Below are 18,460 nucleotides of genomic sequence, written 5' to 3'. Positions count from 1 at the left end.
GCACACACTTCCCATCGTTGAGCAGGAGGTGGTTGGTTTATGAGGTGGATTGCCCTTTCCATCACTTAGTACCATCCAAAATCTTCCCTCTCTCCATTGTACAATCATTAGACAGAGGTTTCCATGAGTCAGCGGGATGTTCTGTTTCTTATAGGAACTTTGAGTAAATCTCAGAATAAACAAAATAACGGAAAGTATACAAATAATTCAGTGCAAATATATAAATCAAATCCAAATGATCCTTTTGTCACAACAGAAGTGATGTTTGAATTTCACTAAATGTACAATAACGGTAATAAATCAAATAAAACAAAGTAAAAAATTGCTTTGTATGGAAGAGAACAAAGAATACCTTGTATTTCATAGGCTGGCTATGGCTGATGAATCAACTATTAAATCTGGTTTAAGAATTTAGACAATAATACAGGTATATCATGCAATAACATATACACAAACCCCTGACATAACTCCACTGCTGGATCTGATAATGGTATTGGTAATGATTTATTATTGTTACATGTACTGATATACAGTGAAAGGCTTTGTTTGTTTTCTAATCAGGCACATAATACAGTAAATCAAGCCATCAAGCCATACACAAGTACAATAGGTCGTGCAATGAAAAAAAAACCGAGAATGTCAAATATAGTTTTGCAGCATTATAGCATTACAGTTACGGAGAAAGTGCAGAGAATAAAACAAGTACAAGGTGCAAAATGAGGTCGAATTGGAGACTAAGATTACATTCTTAACTTCCGGGATGATCGTTCGGTAGTCTGATAAGTACAGGAAAGGAACTGTTCCTGAACCTGGTGATACGTGATTTCAAGCTTTTATATCACCTGCCCAACTGGAGTGGGGAGAAGAGGGGTCCTTGATTATGTTGGCTGCTTTCTTGAGCCAGCATGAAGTGTAGATGGAGTTGATGGGAGGGAGGAGGCTGGTTTGTGTATATCCACAGGTCTTTGGATGAGCTGTTGCCAATCCAAGATGTGATTTATACTGTTAGGATGCTTTGTCTGCTGCACCTGCAGAAGTTGGTAAGAGAGGATGGAAGCATGGTGACCTTGGTTTTCTGAGGAGGTCGAGGTATAGATGTGCTTTCTTGGACATAGATTCAATTTGACTGATCTGCAACAAATTGTTGGTGATATTTGTGCTGAGGAATCTTCACTCCAGCACCACTGATGCTGACTGGGGAATGTACAACCTCATGTTTCCTGGTCAATAACTAGCTCCTTCATCTTGCTCAAATTGAAGGAGAGGTTGTTGCCTTGAGATCATGTTACTACATTTTCTATCATCTTCCTGTACTCATCATTGTTTGTGATCTGGTGCAGTACAATGGTGTCATCTTCAAACGTGTAAATGGGGATAGAGCAGAAGTTGGCTGTACAGTCATAAGTGCATAGTGAGTGCCATAAGGGGCTGAGAATGCAATTTTGCAATGTTGCAAACTAGCATGGAGGATGTTTGTCGCCCACTGATTGCTTTTGCATTGCTTTAGCTTGCACATGGTTCATTCATGATCATTCACGTTGAAGGCCAATGAGAATCTGATACTTTGTTCTTATCTGGAAATAACTTTCTTGCTGTCATTCTTTTGAATTGGAGCCTATATCCTCACTGTTCTTGGATAACTTTCCATATACGGAATTAAAAACGAGGAGAATAAGCAACCGAGTTATCCACCATGAGCTATTTTCATGCAAAATGGAAAAAAAGACAAAGATTCAAATTGATTTGTTTGAAGACTTTCTTATGAATTCAAATGTAATATATAAACATTATAATTTACGATAGTATGTTTCAATTTGTGGTTCAGCATGTGTGCTAATCTCTGAATGTACCTGAGCTATTTGTTCCTCTCTGCCACTTTGATTTGTACAAATAAACAAGGTGAAGAATGAAGAATCTAAATGCACTATCATCAAATCTAACCAGAAAGGGAGCCATGCAGAAATATTTACTAAGAACAAAGAATCAAATAATGCAAGCTTGCTATTGACGACCACATAGTCAAATTTATAGATCTAACAATATAACCTATTACCATTAGATGTCTGTTCGTGCATTGCTTTTAAGATAAACAAACTGAAATTATATGTGATTATATGAAAATAGTGAGTGAGATGAAGCATGAAATTAATATATTTGTGTTTTCTCAAACCTGCATCTGATTTGATTATTTGTTGTGCTTCAATTTTAAAAATTGGCTGATTTCAAACTGTGCTAATCATTGACATTTGCAAAATGGGATCATGGTTCTGAAGTTAAATGAGGCAATATTTCTGTTTCTAAAAGTTTTCAAGGAGTTTTTGAGGAAAAAATGGCTACAACTAATACATGAGAAATAAAAACATTTATGACATTATGCCGGCGAGAATTAAGGGGGACCCAGCAGGGAGCAGCCGAGAATGATGGGGGACTGACGGGGGGCGCCCGAGGGGGGCCGCCTGCTGCCTCGTGAGGCGGCAGGACTAGTTCGTCGCTGCGAGGAAATATAGACCGTTCAATTAACTTTTTGTAACTTTAGCGGCGCCAGAATCGTAGTGACTCTTTGTGTACGGCCTGGGTGAGGTCTGCAGTATGAAGACCTCAAAGAAAAATATTTCACTGTACCTAGGTACATGCATGGTATGGTATTTTATTTGTCACGTGGACCGATGTAGAGTGAAATTCATTGTGACAAAGTTTCATTGAATTTAATTGAATAAAGAAATAGGTTCATTTTGCAGTGTACGCATGCTTTGTCTTTTTGCGAGATCCTAATAATCTGAAGACCCGGGTTCTATATTTACAATGGTGAAAGAATCATAGATCCTGCGCAGAAAACTATTTGGTTTTGTAGCATTCACTTGCCTAGGTTCCTTCCATCCACTTGCCTAGGCACATAAAATTAAAATGTGAATCATCTGTATTCTACAGTTTCTTCGTAGTAAGAACAAGTCCTGCACATTACATGCTATACAACAGTATCAGAGCAGGTTGCCAAAAGATTAATAAAGATATGTGCGGGGAGACATATCTTTCCTCTACAAGAATGTAAATTTCTTTGGATTTCTCCTTTCCATCCAATTGTTTGTATTTGAATTTTCTGCCTCGCCTTTAATAGTAATTGTTTAAACATTTTTCTGCATTAGTCTTTTGCTTTCATTCTTTTGTCTTCCTCAAGGTTTCAAGTGTGCAATCTTGAAGGCTGGATTATGTATGAAGTAACACCTTTCAATGGATTTTTGTCTAAATATGTTCAATATATATTTATAATGTAATCACTTTGTTTCTTGCAGTCTGTTAATAACCACAGCTGTTCTTCCAAGAGATTTACTGTTTGTGTGCTGCATACATCCACTCAAATGTAAAATGTATCCCAAGTTTAAATCATTGTTTGAATTAGAGAGGTGATTATATAGAGCCAGCATTCTTATGGTGCTGGGAATTACAGTGGTTCATTATTTGTTGAGATCTTGGTTTGGTAGATATTCCTATGTCTTAATTGAGTGTAATTAAAGCAATATAATTTTGCAGAGACAAAATAATATCTGAGCTGAGGTACTGAACTCACCTATTTGTTTCACGTGGTTTCACATTGTATTTTGTAAAGTCGTCATTTCTTAAAGCCTGTCTTTTTACAAGAACTCATTCCTACCCTTTGGTTTGTATATTTTTTAGGTAAATAAAACAACATTTTATTTTTGGTAAATAAAATAACTAATTCAAGAGGATAATGAAAGGCCAATGAGACTTCTATTTTTGCCAAGATCACTTAATTTCCACCCCCCCTATATGCATCCAATATTTATGTTAATTAAATACAATACGCAGAAATCACATCCTTCTAATGTGTGAGAAAAAGATAAAGAGGATTAGATATTTATCATTTAAAAATAAATTGGATAGTTATATGGATGGGAAAGGAATGGAGGGTTATGGTCTGAGCGCAGGTATATGGGACTAGGGGAGATTATGTGTTCGGCACGGACTAGAGGGGTCGAGATGGCCTGTTTCCGTGCTGTAATTGTTATATGGTTATATTATATGGTTATATTTTCCTTTAGATCTCAGTTGTACTTTTAATATGCATTGGATCCTACTGCACCTTCTTGGTGGAGTTATTTTTTTCTGTCAATGTTGCAATCAAGTCACACTGCCTCCATTGTGCATGTGCAATGTTTGGCTTTGGCCTTTAATAGATTTGATATGCAAGCAGTACAAAATTTCCTCTCTTACATCTTCCTAATCCCGTGTTTAATGGTACGCACTGTTGGACGAACAATGTGATTTAGATACTTTCAACATTGATATAACCACCTCACATACCAGCCAAAACAAATTTAAGCGAAACATCTGATTTTTATTATTTCTGCACATTGCTGTGCAGAAAATAATGTTTTTTAAAGTCTGTAATAAGATCAAAAGGCAGTTCACCCCACATCTGGTTAGATTTACCCTTCATTGTTCCTGTAGCTTATAGTTTTTTTCTCTTTTGTCTGGAAAAATCAAAGCAGCTGTTTCTTATCCAAACCTTCAGTCTCCTGCAGTCTGCTGTTAACAAAGATGTGGTTTTTACCTAATGTGCTTTGCTTTAAACAATTGATGTCCTGTTATCCATCATATGACATCCTCTCACGTGTTGCTTGTCCTTCACACAGTTCCACCAGGTCCGCCAGGGGGTGTGATAATGGAGGAGATCACAGATACAACAGCTCAACTCTCTTGGAGCCCCGGTATTGACAACCACAGCCCAATCTCAATGTACACTGTGCAGGCAAGGACTCCCTTTTCAGTGGGTTGGCAAGCTCTCAAAACAGGTAAACGCTGCAGTAAAATGCAAGAAAAGTCAAGATGAAAAGTTGCTTTATCTTACATTGCATGCCTGTTTTGCCATTAACATTGGATTTTTTTATTATAGATGCACTATATAACAAAATATCTATCCTTCAGCATTATGGGAGGAATGATTTTGGAATGTTTACTCTTATAAAGCTCACTTAAAAATACAGTAACCATTTTTCTTATAACAGCTGATGGAACTGCTGCCTCACAGTACCAGAGACCCGGGCTCAATCCTGACCTTGGGCGTTCTCTGTGTGGAGTTCGTACGTTCTCCCGGAGACCATGTGGGTTTCCTCCGGGCACTCTAGTTTCCTCCCACATCGAAAGACATGTGGGTTTGTAAGTTAATTGGCCACTGTAAATTTCTCCTCGTGTGTAGGGAGTGGATACAAAAGTAGAATAACACAGAACTAATGAACGGGTGATTGAAGGTCAGTGTGAAGCTCAGTGGGCCTAAGGGCCCGTTCCATGGGTATCTTTCAATCAATCATTTGTCATGCCCTTCAGTCACAGATCTCCTGCTAATCCAGCTAATCACTTTAAAAAAAAGGTCAAATATTCTGTTGTTAATTTTCATGTGATATTCCCAGTACAAATGTTACTACATTGAAGTCTCAGTTGCTCATCGGCATTATATTAATTTAACCATCTGAATATAGATAGGATTATATGTTTAAAGATAAATTTAAATCTCCTTTGTCATTGATAGGTTTTAAGGAACTGGATCATTCTCAACCTGGACCCACACATGGTATTCCCCTCTCATTGGCCACTTGGCTGCTAGCACCCTGCCAATCCCATGCTCTCACAAGGCTTTTCCCACCCTTTCCGAGTTTCTAACGACCAGAGATCAGAATCATAGTCATACAGCACAGAAACAGGCCCATCGGCCTAACTTACCCATTTCAACCAAGGTCCCATCTACAATATGTGTTGGAAAGAATTACAGATGCTGGCTTAAATTGAAGATAGACACAAAATGCTGGAGTAACTCAGCGGGACAGACAGCATCTCTGGAGAGAAGGAATGGGTGACGTTTCAGGTTGAGACATCTTCAGACAATAGTCCCATCTACCATGATTTGGCTCATATCGCTCCAAACGTTTCCTGTCCGTTTACCTGTTACCAAGGCCTACTGGGCCTCTTGTTGCTAACCATTTTAACTCCCATTCCCATTCCCAAACTGGCCTTTCTGTCTGGACTTCCTCCATTGCCAGGGTGAAGCCACATGCAATACTGGAGGAACAGCACCTCATATTCCTTTTAGCTAACAACCCAACAGTATGAACCAGTCAGACCCGAAACATCACCCATCCCTTTTCTCCAGAGAAGCTGCCTGACCCACCGAGTTTCTTCAGCACTTTGTGTCTATCTTAGGTATACACTAGCATCTGCAATCCCTTCTTACACAGTATAGAAACATAGAAAATAGGTGCAGGAGTAGGCCTCCCTTCAATTAGTAGACAATTTTTTCCATAGATACTAAATGCATCGGAATTATAGACAATAGACAATAGGTGCAGGAATATGCCATTCGGCCCTTCGAGCCAGCACCGCCATTCAATGCGATCATGGTATAGCATATACATAGAAACATAGAAACATAGAAAATAGGTGCAGGAGTAGGCCATTCGGCCCTTCGAGCCTGCACTGCCATTCGATATGATCATGGCTGATCATCCAACTCAGTATCCCATCCCTGCCTTCTCTCCATACCCCCTGATCGCTTTAGCCACAAGGGCCACATCTAACTCCCTCTTAAATATAGCCAATGAACTGGCCTCAACTACTTTCTGTGTCAGAGAATTCCACAGATTCACCACTCTCTGTGTAAAAAATGATTTTCTCATCTCAGTCCTAAAAGACTTCCATCTTATCCTTAAGCTGTGAACCCTTGTTCTGGACTTCCCCAACACCTGGAATAATCTTCCTGCATCTAGCTGGTCGAACTGGTCAAGGACACAATCTGACTTGACTGTGATATTGCTTGCAGACCAACAGCTCATTAAATACATTGGAGGGATTTTCACTGGAGGGTGACTGCTCTTCTGGGCCTATTTCCCACAGAGAATCAACATTTTGGTTGGAGAACAAATAAAGAACACTATGCATGGACTATCTTCCCATAATATATGTGGAAGGTACTCAGATATTCCAACCAAGAACTCGGGATAAACTTATTTATTTGGAGTAGTGAGAGAATAGATAAAGAAAATAACATTAACCTTTTAAGGGAAGTTGTGTACTGCATGAGAGAGAACAGAAGAAAAGGACACATGAGATGAAACAGGATGAGAGGGGGCTTGCATGGAGAAAAAACCATGGGATAAGATTTTTGCACAAGATATTTTTTTGCTTTAAATTTTATATTACACAAAAATGTTTTTAGATTATGTCCTGCAGATTCACATTCGGATATTAACCCAGTCTTATAAATCCCCTCATAAGTCTCCTTAAAAAATACTTTCCCTGTTGCTCTGATGTCTAATCTATTTAGATCAGCAGCTCATCCCTGGAAAGAAAATCGATACTTGAACAAAAGTTGTGTAATTCTTTAGCCAGCTGAGTTAGTTAGCTCCTCCTCCCAAATTGGGTGTATCTAAGGGTAAAAAAGAAAATGTTGAAAACCTTTCACTGCTGAGACTGATATAACAAGTGTTTGCATTTATGTTTTTGTGAACAGACAGATCAATTTCCTTCATTGAGCTATGGGTCAATTTAATACTTTTCCAGATAAATTTTTACAATGTACAAAAATTAGCACAGGAATCCAGGGAGAGCTATTTGGATACAGAATTGGCTTTCTAAAAGGATATAGTGTGGCGGTAGAAGGTTGTTGTTTGGACTGGACGCCTGTGTCTCGTAGTGTGCCTCAGGGATCGGTGCTGAGCCAATTGCTTTTTGTCATCCATATCTATGATTAGTAAGTTTGCAGATGGTGCTTATGCAGGTGGTATCATGGAGCGTAAAGATGGATATAATGGAGAATCATAACAAGAATTTGATCAGCTGGGCAAGTGGGCCAAGGAATGGCTAATGGAGTTTAATGCAAATATGTTTGAGGTGGTGTATTTTGTTACACCAAACCAGGACAGGACCTTCATAATGACTGGTAGGACCCTGTGTTGTAGACAGAGGGATCTTCAAGTACAAGCCCATTGTTCTATGAAAGTGGCGTTGCAACTTGTATCGGATGTCTCTGAGAAAGAAAAGTTTATCTTATCAACTTACTCGGTGTCCTTGCAGGTGGCCTTGTGTTTTACTGGATCTTTTGAGTGAGCTAAAGCATTTTCTTAAGCTCCTAATTGTGCATGCATTGTGCATGCATTGATACAGCCATTTTAGCTGAAAAGCCTGTTTAACCCTTACATTACCGGCAGGTACAAAGACAACATTTTGAAGACATTTGGGGTTAGGAAGGAGATCAACCATGATTGAATGACGGTGTTGACCTGATGGGCCAAACGGCCTAATTCTACTCCTATTCCTTAAGACTAGTACATGAATAAGAAAGGTTGAGGGATATGGGCCAAATGTGGACAAATGGGACTAGCTTAGATGAGACATTTTTGTCGGCATAGAAGAGTTGAGTTGAAGGGCCTATTTCCGTGCCATACCATTCTAGAACTCTATATGTTAGCTCTCAATTTCATTGCAAGGTTTTAAAGAGAGACAATTGAAGAAGTTAAAGACTTGTAAGTTAGCAAGCAAGTATTTAATGCAGGAAAAGAACATTGGAATCCCTGTGGTGTTAATACCCATTCCTCCTGCTGTGCTGGCAGTCATACCAAGCCTGGACTCCAAATGTTTCTTTATATTTTCTATACAGCTGTTAATCCATAGATACAAATAGAGCTTATTTTTTATTAAGTTAACGTGAATAAAAATCAAATCGTACAGGATCATTGATGCAATCCCTTGTTCTATTCTAAGTGTTTGAATGTATGCTAATTGTTGCACTTACACCCCCTCCCCCCCCCTCCCCCCCATCTTCCCTGTGTCCCACCTGGACTTGCACATAATTCTCCCCTCCCCATCCCCTTCCACCCATCTTCCTTCCTCTAGCTTCACAATTCACAACTTTTCAATCCTTTGTTAACATCTTTTCATCTCTGGCCTTTGTCCAACCATCCTTCTATCAAATAACCCTTCTCACATGTATTGATCTATAACGTTAAGGGCCTGTCCCACGTAAGTATCCTTGGCACGCGTTGAGGAGCGACGGTCCCTCGAAGGTCGCACGTGATTTCATGCGTACGCGCAGCTGTCTGGAACATGTGACGTTATTTGAAGATAGACACAAAATGCTGGAGTAACTCAGCGGGACCGGAAGCATCTCTGGGGAGAAGCAATGGGTGATGTTTCGTGTCGAGACCCTTCTTCAGCCTGAAAGAAGGGTCTTGACCCGAAACGTCACCCGTTGCTTCTCTCCAGAGATGCTGCCGGTCCCACTGAGTTACTCCAGCTTTTTGTGTTTATCTTCAATTTTCTTGGCCCCGTTCTGGGAGTAGGAGTGGGGCCGGTTCCGGATCTGCAACGGCCGGGAGCCCCAGGCCGAGTTCGGCGATCGTTTGCCTGCTTCTGCTGAAGGTGAGACGTTGCGTCGCGCCAGGGTCTTGGGCCTGTCCCACTTTGGCCGTCAGTTACGCGACAGACCGTTGGCGCGCAAAGATTTTGTTCGCTACAAAAATGTTGGAGCCCCGCGCGATGTCGCGCACAACTCCATACCCCTCCGCGCTTCTCAGTGGGACCGGCCCCGCGCAGCCATACGATGCTCGTGGGCCTCAACGCGACCACGAGGTCGCGTAATTTGCATGCCAAGGACACGTAAGCGGGACAGGCCCTTAAGATAGACACAAAATGCTGGAGTAACTCAGCGGGACAGGCAGCATCTCTGGATAGGAATGGATGACGTTTCAGTTCGAGACCCTTCGTCAGACTAAAACTGATCTATAACCTGCTATGTTTTGTCCAGCCTCTCCGCTCATCCTGCTCCCACCCCCTCACCCCAATCCAATCAGTCTGAAGAAAAATCCCCACCCTAAATCCATGTTTTCCTGAGAAGCTGCCTGACCCGCTGAGCTACTCCAGCACTCTGTGCACTTCTGTTGTCTTTAACAATCTTGCTTTCAATTGCAGGTTCACTGAATCAGCTGGTAATTAGCATCAGATATGGGCTCACAAGGGACTGAATGCTAATGCTTCACATACCCGTTGATAAGAAGAGATGATAGTATTTTGGCATCTGCTCACAACTCCTGAATTAATTTGTGGAAAAGATCTGATTATGCCACTGATCTGTCGCATCATGTGCACTTGAGCAGTTTCTCTTTTAGTTTTGACCATGTTTCCTGTCAGCTGCTACTTTTGGAGGAGAATTTCATTCAATACTGTCACTTGGCATTATCTCATCATTTAATCTCTTTTGTCTATTAAATGAAAGTTATTTTCCTGAGACCACACCCTACTTAAGAGCACCAAATTTAAAAGGCAAAAAATAACATACAGCTGCAGATAGGAACGCATCACACCACTATAGATGACACTTAGAAAAGACTGCATTTATACAGGAGAAGCTGTACATTGTCAATGCAGGATGTTTTTGAATAAAGTGTATCCAACAGTTGGTTTCTCTAAGTGATAATATTTATAATGTTGATCCTGTGATTCCAGCAGTCGGCTGTGGTCATAAAAAAAATTAATAAATTTGTGATACGATTCTTCAGCATTAATTAGGAAAAGAATTTCCTGTTTGTGGCCTTTCTATGAATGGATCGGATATTATATGTTGATGTTAACATCATAAACCTCTCCTTGCAGTTCCTGACATCATTGGTGGTGATGCTGTAACAGCAACTGTGATCGACTTAAGTCCATGGGTGGAATATGAATTCCGAGTTGTTGCTAGCAACAGCATTGGTATTGGGGAACCAAGCTTGCCATCTGAAAAATCCAGGACGGAAGAAGCCCGTAAGTAACAGAATATGATTTCCGAGCATGCACTCAAATTCTGAAATGTACAAATAATACCAGCACGGACCAGGATTCCTTTACAAGAGACAGGCAGAGACAATCTGAAGAAGGGTCCAGACCCGAAACACCACCTATCCATCTTCTACAGAGATGCTGCCTGGCCTGCTGAGTTACTTTGTGTCCTTTGTAAACCGGCATCTGCAGTTGCTTGCTTCTGCAGAGAAAACCTTTCTCCAGTGACACAGATATGTTTGCTGATGGTTCTAAAATATAATCTGAGGAAATCCTTCTTCACGTAGCTTTAAACTTCCTCTTAAACCAATGAAATGCTATCAAATTATATCAGATGCCTTACAGGAATTTGGAAAGTGTTTTAGCTATCTGTGTAGTTGTGAGTCAGGGTCTGAATATTTCAAATGCCCAAAGAGGCACCTCAGTTTAGAATAAAAGATACATAGTGCTGGAGTAAATCAGTGACTCAGGCAGCCCCTCTGGAGAACATGGATACGTGATGCTTCAGGTTGGGAACCTTCTTCAAACTAATAGTCTCAGGTTATCTCAGTGAGGCATCTCAACTTATTAGTTTTTGACTTTTTAAGTGAAAATGTAATATCTTTAAATGTATTTTTTTGTTGTTACTTATTTTGAAGTATAATAATTTAATAAAAAATATGGCTTTGATTTGCACATTACCATGAGTAATTAAAACCAATGGACCCTTTTAAAATCATATACCAACAGGTATTTATTTTCCATTTGAGTTTGTTGAAGGTCAAGTCAATTAGGTACCATGAAAGATTTCAAGTTAATTAAAATTTTAATCCTATAACCTGACCAGATATGCATGGTTCAACCTTTAACACAATAGATGGAGCCATGTATCATTTTATTATATAAACTGTGAGGGCTGGGAACAGTAACCTGTCAAAAAGTTTTCTGGTAGTAGACACTGCAGGGTGGTCTGGATTAGTAAATACAATCAACAAAAACACACATCACACTTTTGTGGGGTTAAATACACGGTCAGTATCAAAATGATTTTCCTTTGGCCATCTGATAAGCAGAAAATAAGATCTGCAGAATTTCACTGTATTATACTAATATATGGTAACATGACCTCCGATGATGTAGTACTGTTAGCAGAGCAAAACACACCCCAGGATATTTCAGAGGATCACCATCAAAATTGCTACCAAGCCACATCAGGAGATAATTGGCCAAGTTTAGAAAGAATTTTGAAAAAGGAAAAGTAATTAGAAAAGCACAAAGATTTAGAAAAGGTAAGTCCAGCATTTTGGGCCTTGGAATGTAAGCCACATCTGGTATGAGGGAATCGATCATGTTGAGGAATGATCAAGAAGGCGGAATAAGATAAGGCCCAGATATAGTGCAAGGCTGGTGGATATTATAGAGGAAGCAAGGATGTGACTATGGAAGGAATTAAAAGTAAGGATAAGAGGGGTAAGACTAACAAATCAGGGTTGGTAAGAATAGGCTGATAGATGAACAGGATTTGGGGAAAGTTAAGAACAAGTACCACTGATGTACTACCTCAGCTTTTTAATGTGGAGAAGGATGGAACTTCAACGACATTGAAAAAGCCTGTTGAGAGTTTGAGTTAAAGATGAGCTGAGGCAGGAGTGGTCAGGCAACATTATGGAGGTAGAAGTGGGTGATCCAAACAAAGACACTGATAATATGTTCTGAAGCACATTATGGAGCCAGATATGAGATCAGGATTCCAAATAATCTGATATAGCGGGCGTGGAGTTGTCCGTTAAAGAGCGAGGCAGACATGAAGTTTGTCCAAAATACTGGTTCTTTATCTACATTAACTCTCCTCACTCACCAACACTGTGAGCGCGCAATTAACCCTTAAATACTCATCAGGGGCACCCGTGACCCCCCATCTCTCGTCACCAGGACACGTGACCCCCCCCCCCCCCAACAAAGAGCCGAAGGTTATGTACAGTGCGTGGCCCATCACCCAGTGCCGCCACATTGTAAACCTTGTAAACCTCCTCTGGACCCTCTCCAGAGCCAGCACATCCTTCCTCAGATACGGGGCCCAGAAACTGCTCACAATACTCCACAGCTGGCATCTGACCAGCGCCTTATAGAGCCTCAGCGTTACATCACTGTTTTTATATTCTTGAAATAAATATTAGCGTTGCGTTTGCGTGCCCTACCACCACTACCTCCTTGGGGCGACAGATGGCACAATGGGCTAAGTGTTCGGCTGGCAACCGGAAGGTAGCCGGTTCGAATCCCGCTTGGAGTGCATACTGTCGTTGTGTCCTTGGGCAAGACACTTCACCCACCTTTGCCTGTGTGTGAATGTGTGTGAGTGATTGGTGGTGGTCGGAGGGGCCGTAGGCGCAGATTGGCAGCCACGCTTCCGTCAGTCTGCCCCAGGGCAGCTGTGGCTACAGAAGTAGCTCACCACCACCGAGTGTGACTGAGGAGTGAATGAATAATGCGATGTAAAGCGCCTTGAGTATTAGAAAGGCGCTATATAAATCCCATCCATTATTATTATTATTATTGATTTAGTTTCAGATGGTGACCAGGCATAATGTTAATAGTTATGGGCTGAATGTAATTATGAGGACAGATATCAAGTTATGATTCCCAAAGAGGAGAAACATTGAGGAAGGATTGTTCAAAGCTTGCAGCTGAAATACTTTGCTTGTTACTGGTTTCCACATCCGTCTAAATAGACACCAAAATGTAGCAAAACTTCAAGCTTTTAGAGCTGAGAACCAATCTTACTCAGTTCGTGAAAGAGGCAAAGAATGAGTATCAGAAGTAGAAAAGGCTAGACAAACTGAGTGACAAAACTAAAGATAGGATTATCTATTACACTGAAACATCGCTTTCAGGGAAATGAAATGAGAAAATGTAATTATTTATGGAAGTAATGCCCTTGTTGAAATAATGCAGACTGTAGACCACAAGGTTGGGAATAAATCAGACTTTTGAACCAGGTTTATTAGTTGTCTTCTGAAGTACATCTGCTGCACAATAACGCATAATAATGATTAGCAGCAAATGGTTAACTATTCCCATTGTGTTAAAATATAATTGGGACAAATCTCCTGAGAATCTAGAAGTTGCAATATCATGATAACTACATACTGAAAAGAACGCATAATGAACATAAAAGATGCAAAATAGTATTCAAGGATAAGTTATTATTTTGGTCAAATAGTTCTACCGGTTTGATTTATTGTACCATATCACAGTGTCCTGTACCAGGATTTACTATATTAATGAGTAGTCAAGCTAATTGATAAAATAAGCAGCACAATTATCCGCATTACTTGCCACTGTTGTCTATAGTTTATCTCAGCACCAAACATAGCTTAATTATTTAAAAATTCCAAGTGAAATGTCTAATTAGCAGTTCACCATAATATGGTTTTCAACACACACACCACACTACTACACCCTTTACTCTGGTCACACTTCAGTTTCTTTAAAGTTTGATTAACATCCAATTCTTGGTATAAATTAATTCCATTTACAGTCACAATACTTTACATTCACCACTGCATAGGAGGAGTATTTCGCTGATCCCTGTGTGAGTTACGTTTAAATGTATTTCTGGAGAGGTTGAGAGGTTAAAGAGCTTTGTAAACATTTTTTCAAGACTGCCATGTTGAGCAATAAATTCCACATTTTTTAGCTTTGAACATTAACGTAAGCAAAAGGTACTAAAGTGTCACCAATTGAGTGTCATTTCTCATATTAGCAGAAAAGGTGGTGTGGCAAAACAAATTAGCTTTAGGCAATCAAGGGAAATATACAAATGTTACCCATTGGTGTTATGTAACAGCATGAGCAAGTATTTAAAATACAGATTTTAATATTCAGATATGAGAAAATTATGAAAGCATTAACTTTTGTGTTTTTTTAATTTATGACCGAGTTAATATTAAGAGTGAAATGTGCAATTAAAAAAAACTAATCAACATCCCTTCTAACTAATAAAAAGTTAAAGAAGTTTTGTAAGCCTGACATCAGAAGCTTCAAATTGGTAGTTTTCTATTGTTGGCATTTTGCCAATATCAACATATGCAGGCGACAAGATTTTTTCAATCCTGAGAAATTTTCTGAAAGTGATACCAGCACTCGTTTGCTTTATACATTTTCACTTTCAGAGTTTACAGGATTTCCTGTCATCACCGCAAATGTAAAAAAATGATTATTCTGCAGAATGAGCCTCCACTTAGACCATGGATGAATGGCGACAGTGTGACTGCTGATGGTATTTTTCAGCAGAGATGCTATTGGCAAGGGGAAAGATGAGGTATTTTCTGCAACAGACCTACAATAAAAATAATAACAATAATAATAATTCATGATAATTCAGTGCGAGTAATTGCAAGTGATTGCTTTTGCAAGAGCGTTCAAACCACTCTGCCGACGACATCTCGTCAGGGATTCTCCCCCATTTTTTAGTTGTTATCCTTATGTAGCTGCGTAGCACAATGTTTGACTTTAGTTTCTTGCCATTGAAAATAAGCATCCAGGTGACTGTATAAAAAGGAATATAAAGTTGCAGTGGCGCTGCTTTTCACTTGTTACGTCTGATGTTAATTGGACATATTTGTTTCACCAACACTGTTAATGATACAATGCCACCAATACTATTTTGTAAGAGCCTAGAGTCATACGTCAAAATTTACCATGTTTTCAAGGTGGTAGGTAAATTTTAAATGCAAGTTTACGTCTGACCTATTGCCATCTTCAGTTCTAATTACTTGGAGTGTGACCCATGGAAGATCTAATTAGCTTCATGAGCAGTTAAACCAAAGAAACCCACTTCAGGTAAGTTTGGATTATTTTGGGTAGGGCTGAAGGACCTTTGCGATCACAACATATGAATCACACTTTTGGAAAACCATGAGAATTTGGTTCTCTTAAAAGCTCGTTAAATTTTTAGATTTAGAAATACAGAAAGTTACATCAAATCTTTATAAAAATTAAAAAGTCAGTGATCCTAACTTACTTTGAAACATTAAGATTAATTAATATGAAAGCAGCTCTCTTCACTACACTTGCTTTTTCAATCCAGATTCATGAAATTTTCATCCAGATTCATGGCAGAAATGAAATGAACTGAGTTTGTGCAATGTGGACTAGCTGTGGTTAGAAAAGCAAAGTGCATCCAACATCTCAGTTTAGCACAAGTGAGCCCAGATGGAGAACGGGAGGGCAAAAAGGCTGGCATCTGACTTCCAGCTTGGCTCTGACCTCTGAGCAGTAGTGGAAGTGAGAGGTTAGCTGACTCATGAAGAGCACCTTGCTGCTGGCAGTCGACAGAACTGCTGGTAACACGTAAACACCAAGTCCAGCATGTGGACTGTGCTTTTCCACTCAGTGGTTTTTGAGCCCCTGTCAGGTTAGCACTAGATCATATTTTCCCAAAACACCAAAATTGTGGAACAATTTCTCTTTCAAACATTTGAATAAGGAGAATATAAATGGGACATAAATTAGCAGCTAGAAGAATAATAATCACAAAATCAATGCTAGTTTGTTACTGAAATGATTCTTTTTTAACTCTGCTGATTAGAGATACAGTGTGGGCACAGGCCCTTGGGCCCATCGAGTCCATACTGACCATCAATCATCAGTACACTCATTCTATGTTATCCCACTTTAACATCATAACACTTCTATAATTTACAGAAACCAATTAACCTACAAACCTGCGTGTCTTTGGAAGGTGGTGGGAAACCAGAGCACTCGAGAAAACCCATGTAGTCACAGGGGGGAACGTACAAACCCCACATTGACAGCACCCGTAGTCAGGATCGAACCCAGGACTTGGCGCTGTGAGGCAGCAGCTCTATCACTTTGCCACTGTGCCAGCCTTGATTACTAGTTCAGTGCTTTATTTTCAATAACCAACAAAGCCCTTGAAACTCTCCACAATAGCCCTGAAACACTATTGAAGCTGGTCTGGATCAGGATGCCAGCCTATTCCTGAAATACCAACATGATTCCCTAGAGCCAACCTTCTTTTATCGGTTGAGTGATTAGATGAGGGTGAATTGCTAAACTCTACCAGATGAACGCCTGTCTTTGGTATCTCATCTGCAGTCTGTATCCTTGCCCATATTTAGGATTCAAAGCGTGGAGTACCATGGAGAGTTTAGTTTCCAAACTGTAAACTTAACATAAATTCCCTTATCCATTATCATGTATCTATGCACTGTAAATGGATCAATTGTAATCATCTATTGTCTTTCTGCTGACTGGTTGGCACGCAACAAAAGCTTTTCACTGTTCCTCGGTACATGTGACAATAAACTAAACTAAATTAAACGCACTGGAATGCAGAAAGAAGTCCACAGTTACACCAGAGCTAGGAGCTTACAACCATTGGCTGTGATGAATGAGGTTGATACTTTGCTTGGGGAGTTTGGATTGACATCTTCACAAATATGAACAAGATGAATGTGAAGAAAATGTTTAGAGATATATGCAAATTCAAAATGGGAGTCCATCAATAAAAGTGTTACTGGTGAATCTAATGCGGCGAAAATAAGGAAACAAAACTCTTTACTCAGAGGGTGCTTAGAATGCAGAGCTTGCTGCTGTCAAGGTGGTTGAAAGAAATGGCATTCTACCTTCAGAAAAGAACTGGAAGAAAGGAAAAAAGAAAAGGTCTGGTGATTAGCTAAGACGAAGTACACACAATGAGGGGATTTGTTTGGAATAGAGATACCACCCAGGCTGATTGGACCAAATGACTAATATTCCTCTAAACTATTCCTATCCATGTATCTGTCCAAAATAGGTATTCCTGTGCTAAATATTCCATACTTCTTATTGTAGAATACATAGCATGGTTATTTTATAATAAGCCGCCACAGACCCATTGCCAAATTGAACCAGTCCCAAATGGGATTAAATTATCTCTCAATACAGAATGGCTAGTGGTGGCGGTATAATGTCAACTCTCAGCTATCAACAATCACCCGTAATATTGGGGTTAGTTTCCAGAATGGTAACACACATGCCTTGTCAATGTAACTTATGTATTCCTGCACCAGGAATTGGCAGATTGAGAAGCAGGGTAAAGAATCCTGGTGCAATGGGTTACTCCCATTTATAGTATTGTGTTCAGTCTCTTTCCCAGAGTAGGGGAATCAAGAACCAGAGGACATCTGTTTAAAGTGAGGGCGGAAGATTTAATAGGAACCTGAGTTGTAACTTTTTCACAAAAATGGTGGTGGGTTTATGGAGGAGGTAGTTGCTGGAGAAGGTAGTTGAGGTAGATATTATTGCAATGTTTAAGAAATATTTAGACAGTTACATGGATAGGACAGGTTTAGAGGGATATGGGCCAAACATCGGCAGGTGGGACTAGTGCAGAAGGGACATGTTGGCTAGTGTGTGCAAATCAAATTTCAAATCAAATTTATTTTTATTTTGGTCACATACACCTTTCGGTGTAGTGAAATTCTTTTTGCCATGCAGCACATAAAAAAAGAATACAACATAACAGTAAAAGATAGTTTCAACATCAAAACATCCCCCCACAATGGTTCCCATTGTGGGGAAAGGCACAAAGTCCAGTCCCATCCCCAAGTCCACCCATAGTCGGGCCTCCTTACTCGAGCCCGTGGCTTCCGGA

At 39.9% G+C, this 18,460-nt stretch overlaps 1 protein-coding gene across 6 annotated transcripts in view; it reads left to right on the top strand.

Annotated features, from left to right (window-relative positions):
• cntn3 (contactin 3) overlaps window positions 1-18,460 on the top strand; it is a 1,582,783-nt gene that overhangs the window by 1,491,178 nt on the left and 73,145 nt on the right. For all 6 annotated transcript variants that reach the window (XM_033036732.1, XM_033036731.1, XM_033036727.1 and 3 more), the window contains 2 exons: window positions 4,653-4,811; window positions 10,657-10,806. In XM_033036732.1, the coding sequence (XP_032892623.1) occupies window positions 4,653-4,811; window positions 10,657-10,806 (309 nt within the window). The remainder of the gene's footprint in view (window positions 1-4,652; window positions 4,812-10,656; window positions 10,807-18,460) is intronic.

The sequence above is a fragment of the Amblyraja radiata genome, chromosome 18 (genome assembly GCF_010909765.2).
Source record: "Amblyraja radiata isolate CabotCenter1 chromosome 18, sAmbRad1.1.pri, whole genome shotgun sequence".
In the NCBI taxonomy this organism is placed as follows: Eukaryota; Metazoa; Chordata; class Chondrichthyes; order Rajiformes; family Rajidae; genus Amblyraja; species Amblyraja radiata.
This window is presented reverse-complemented; position numbering and strand designations above follow the sequence as displayed.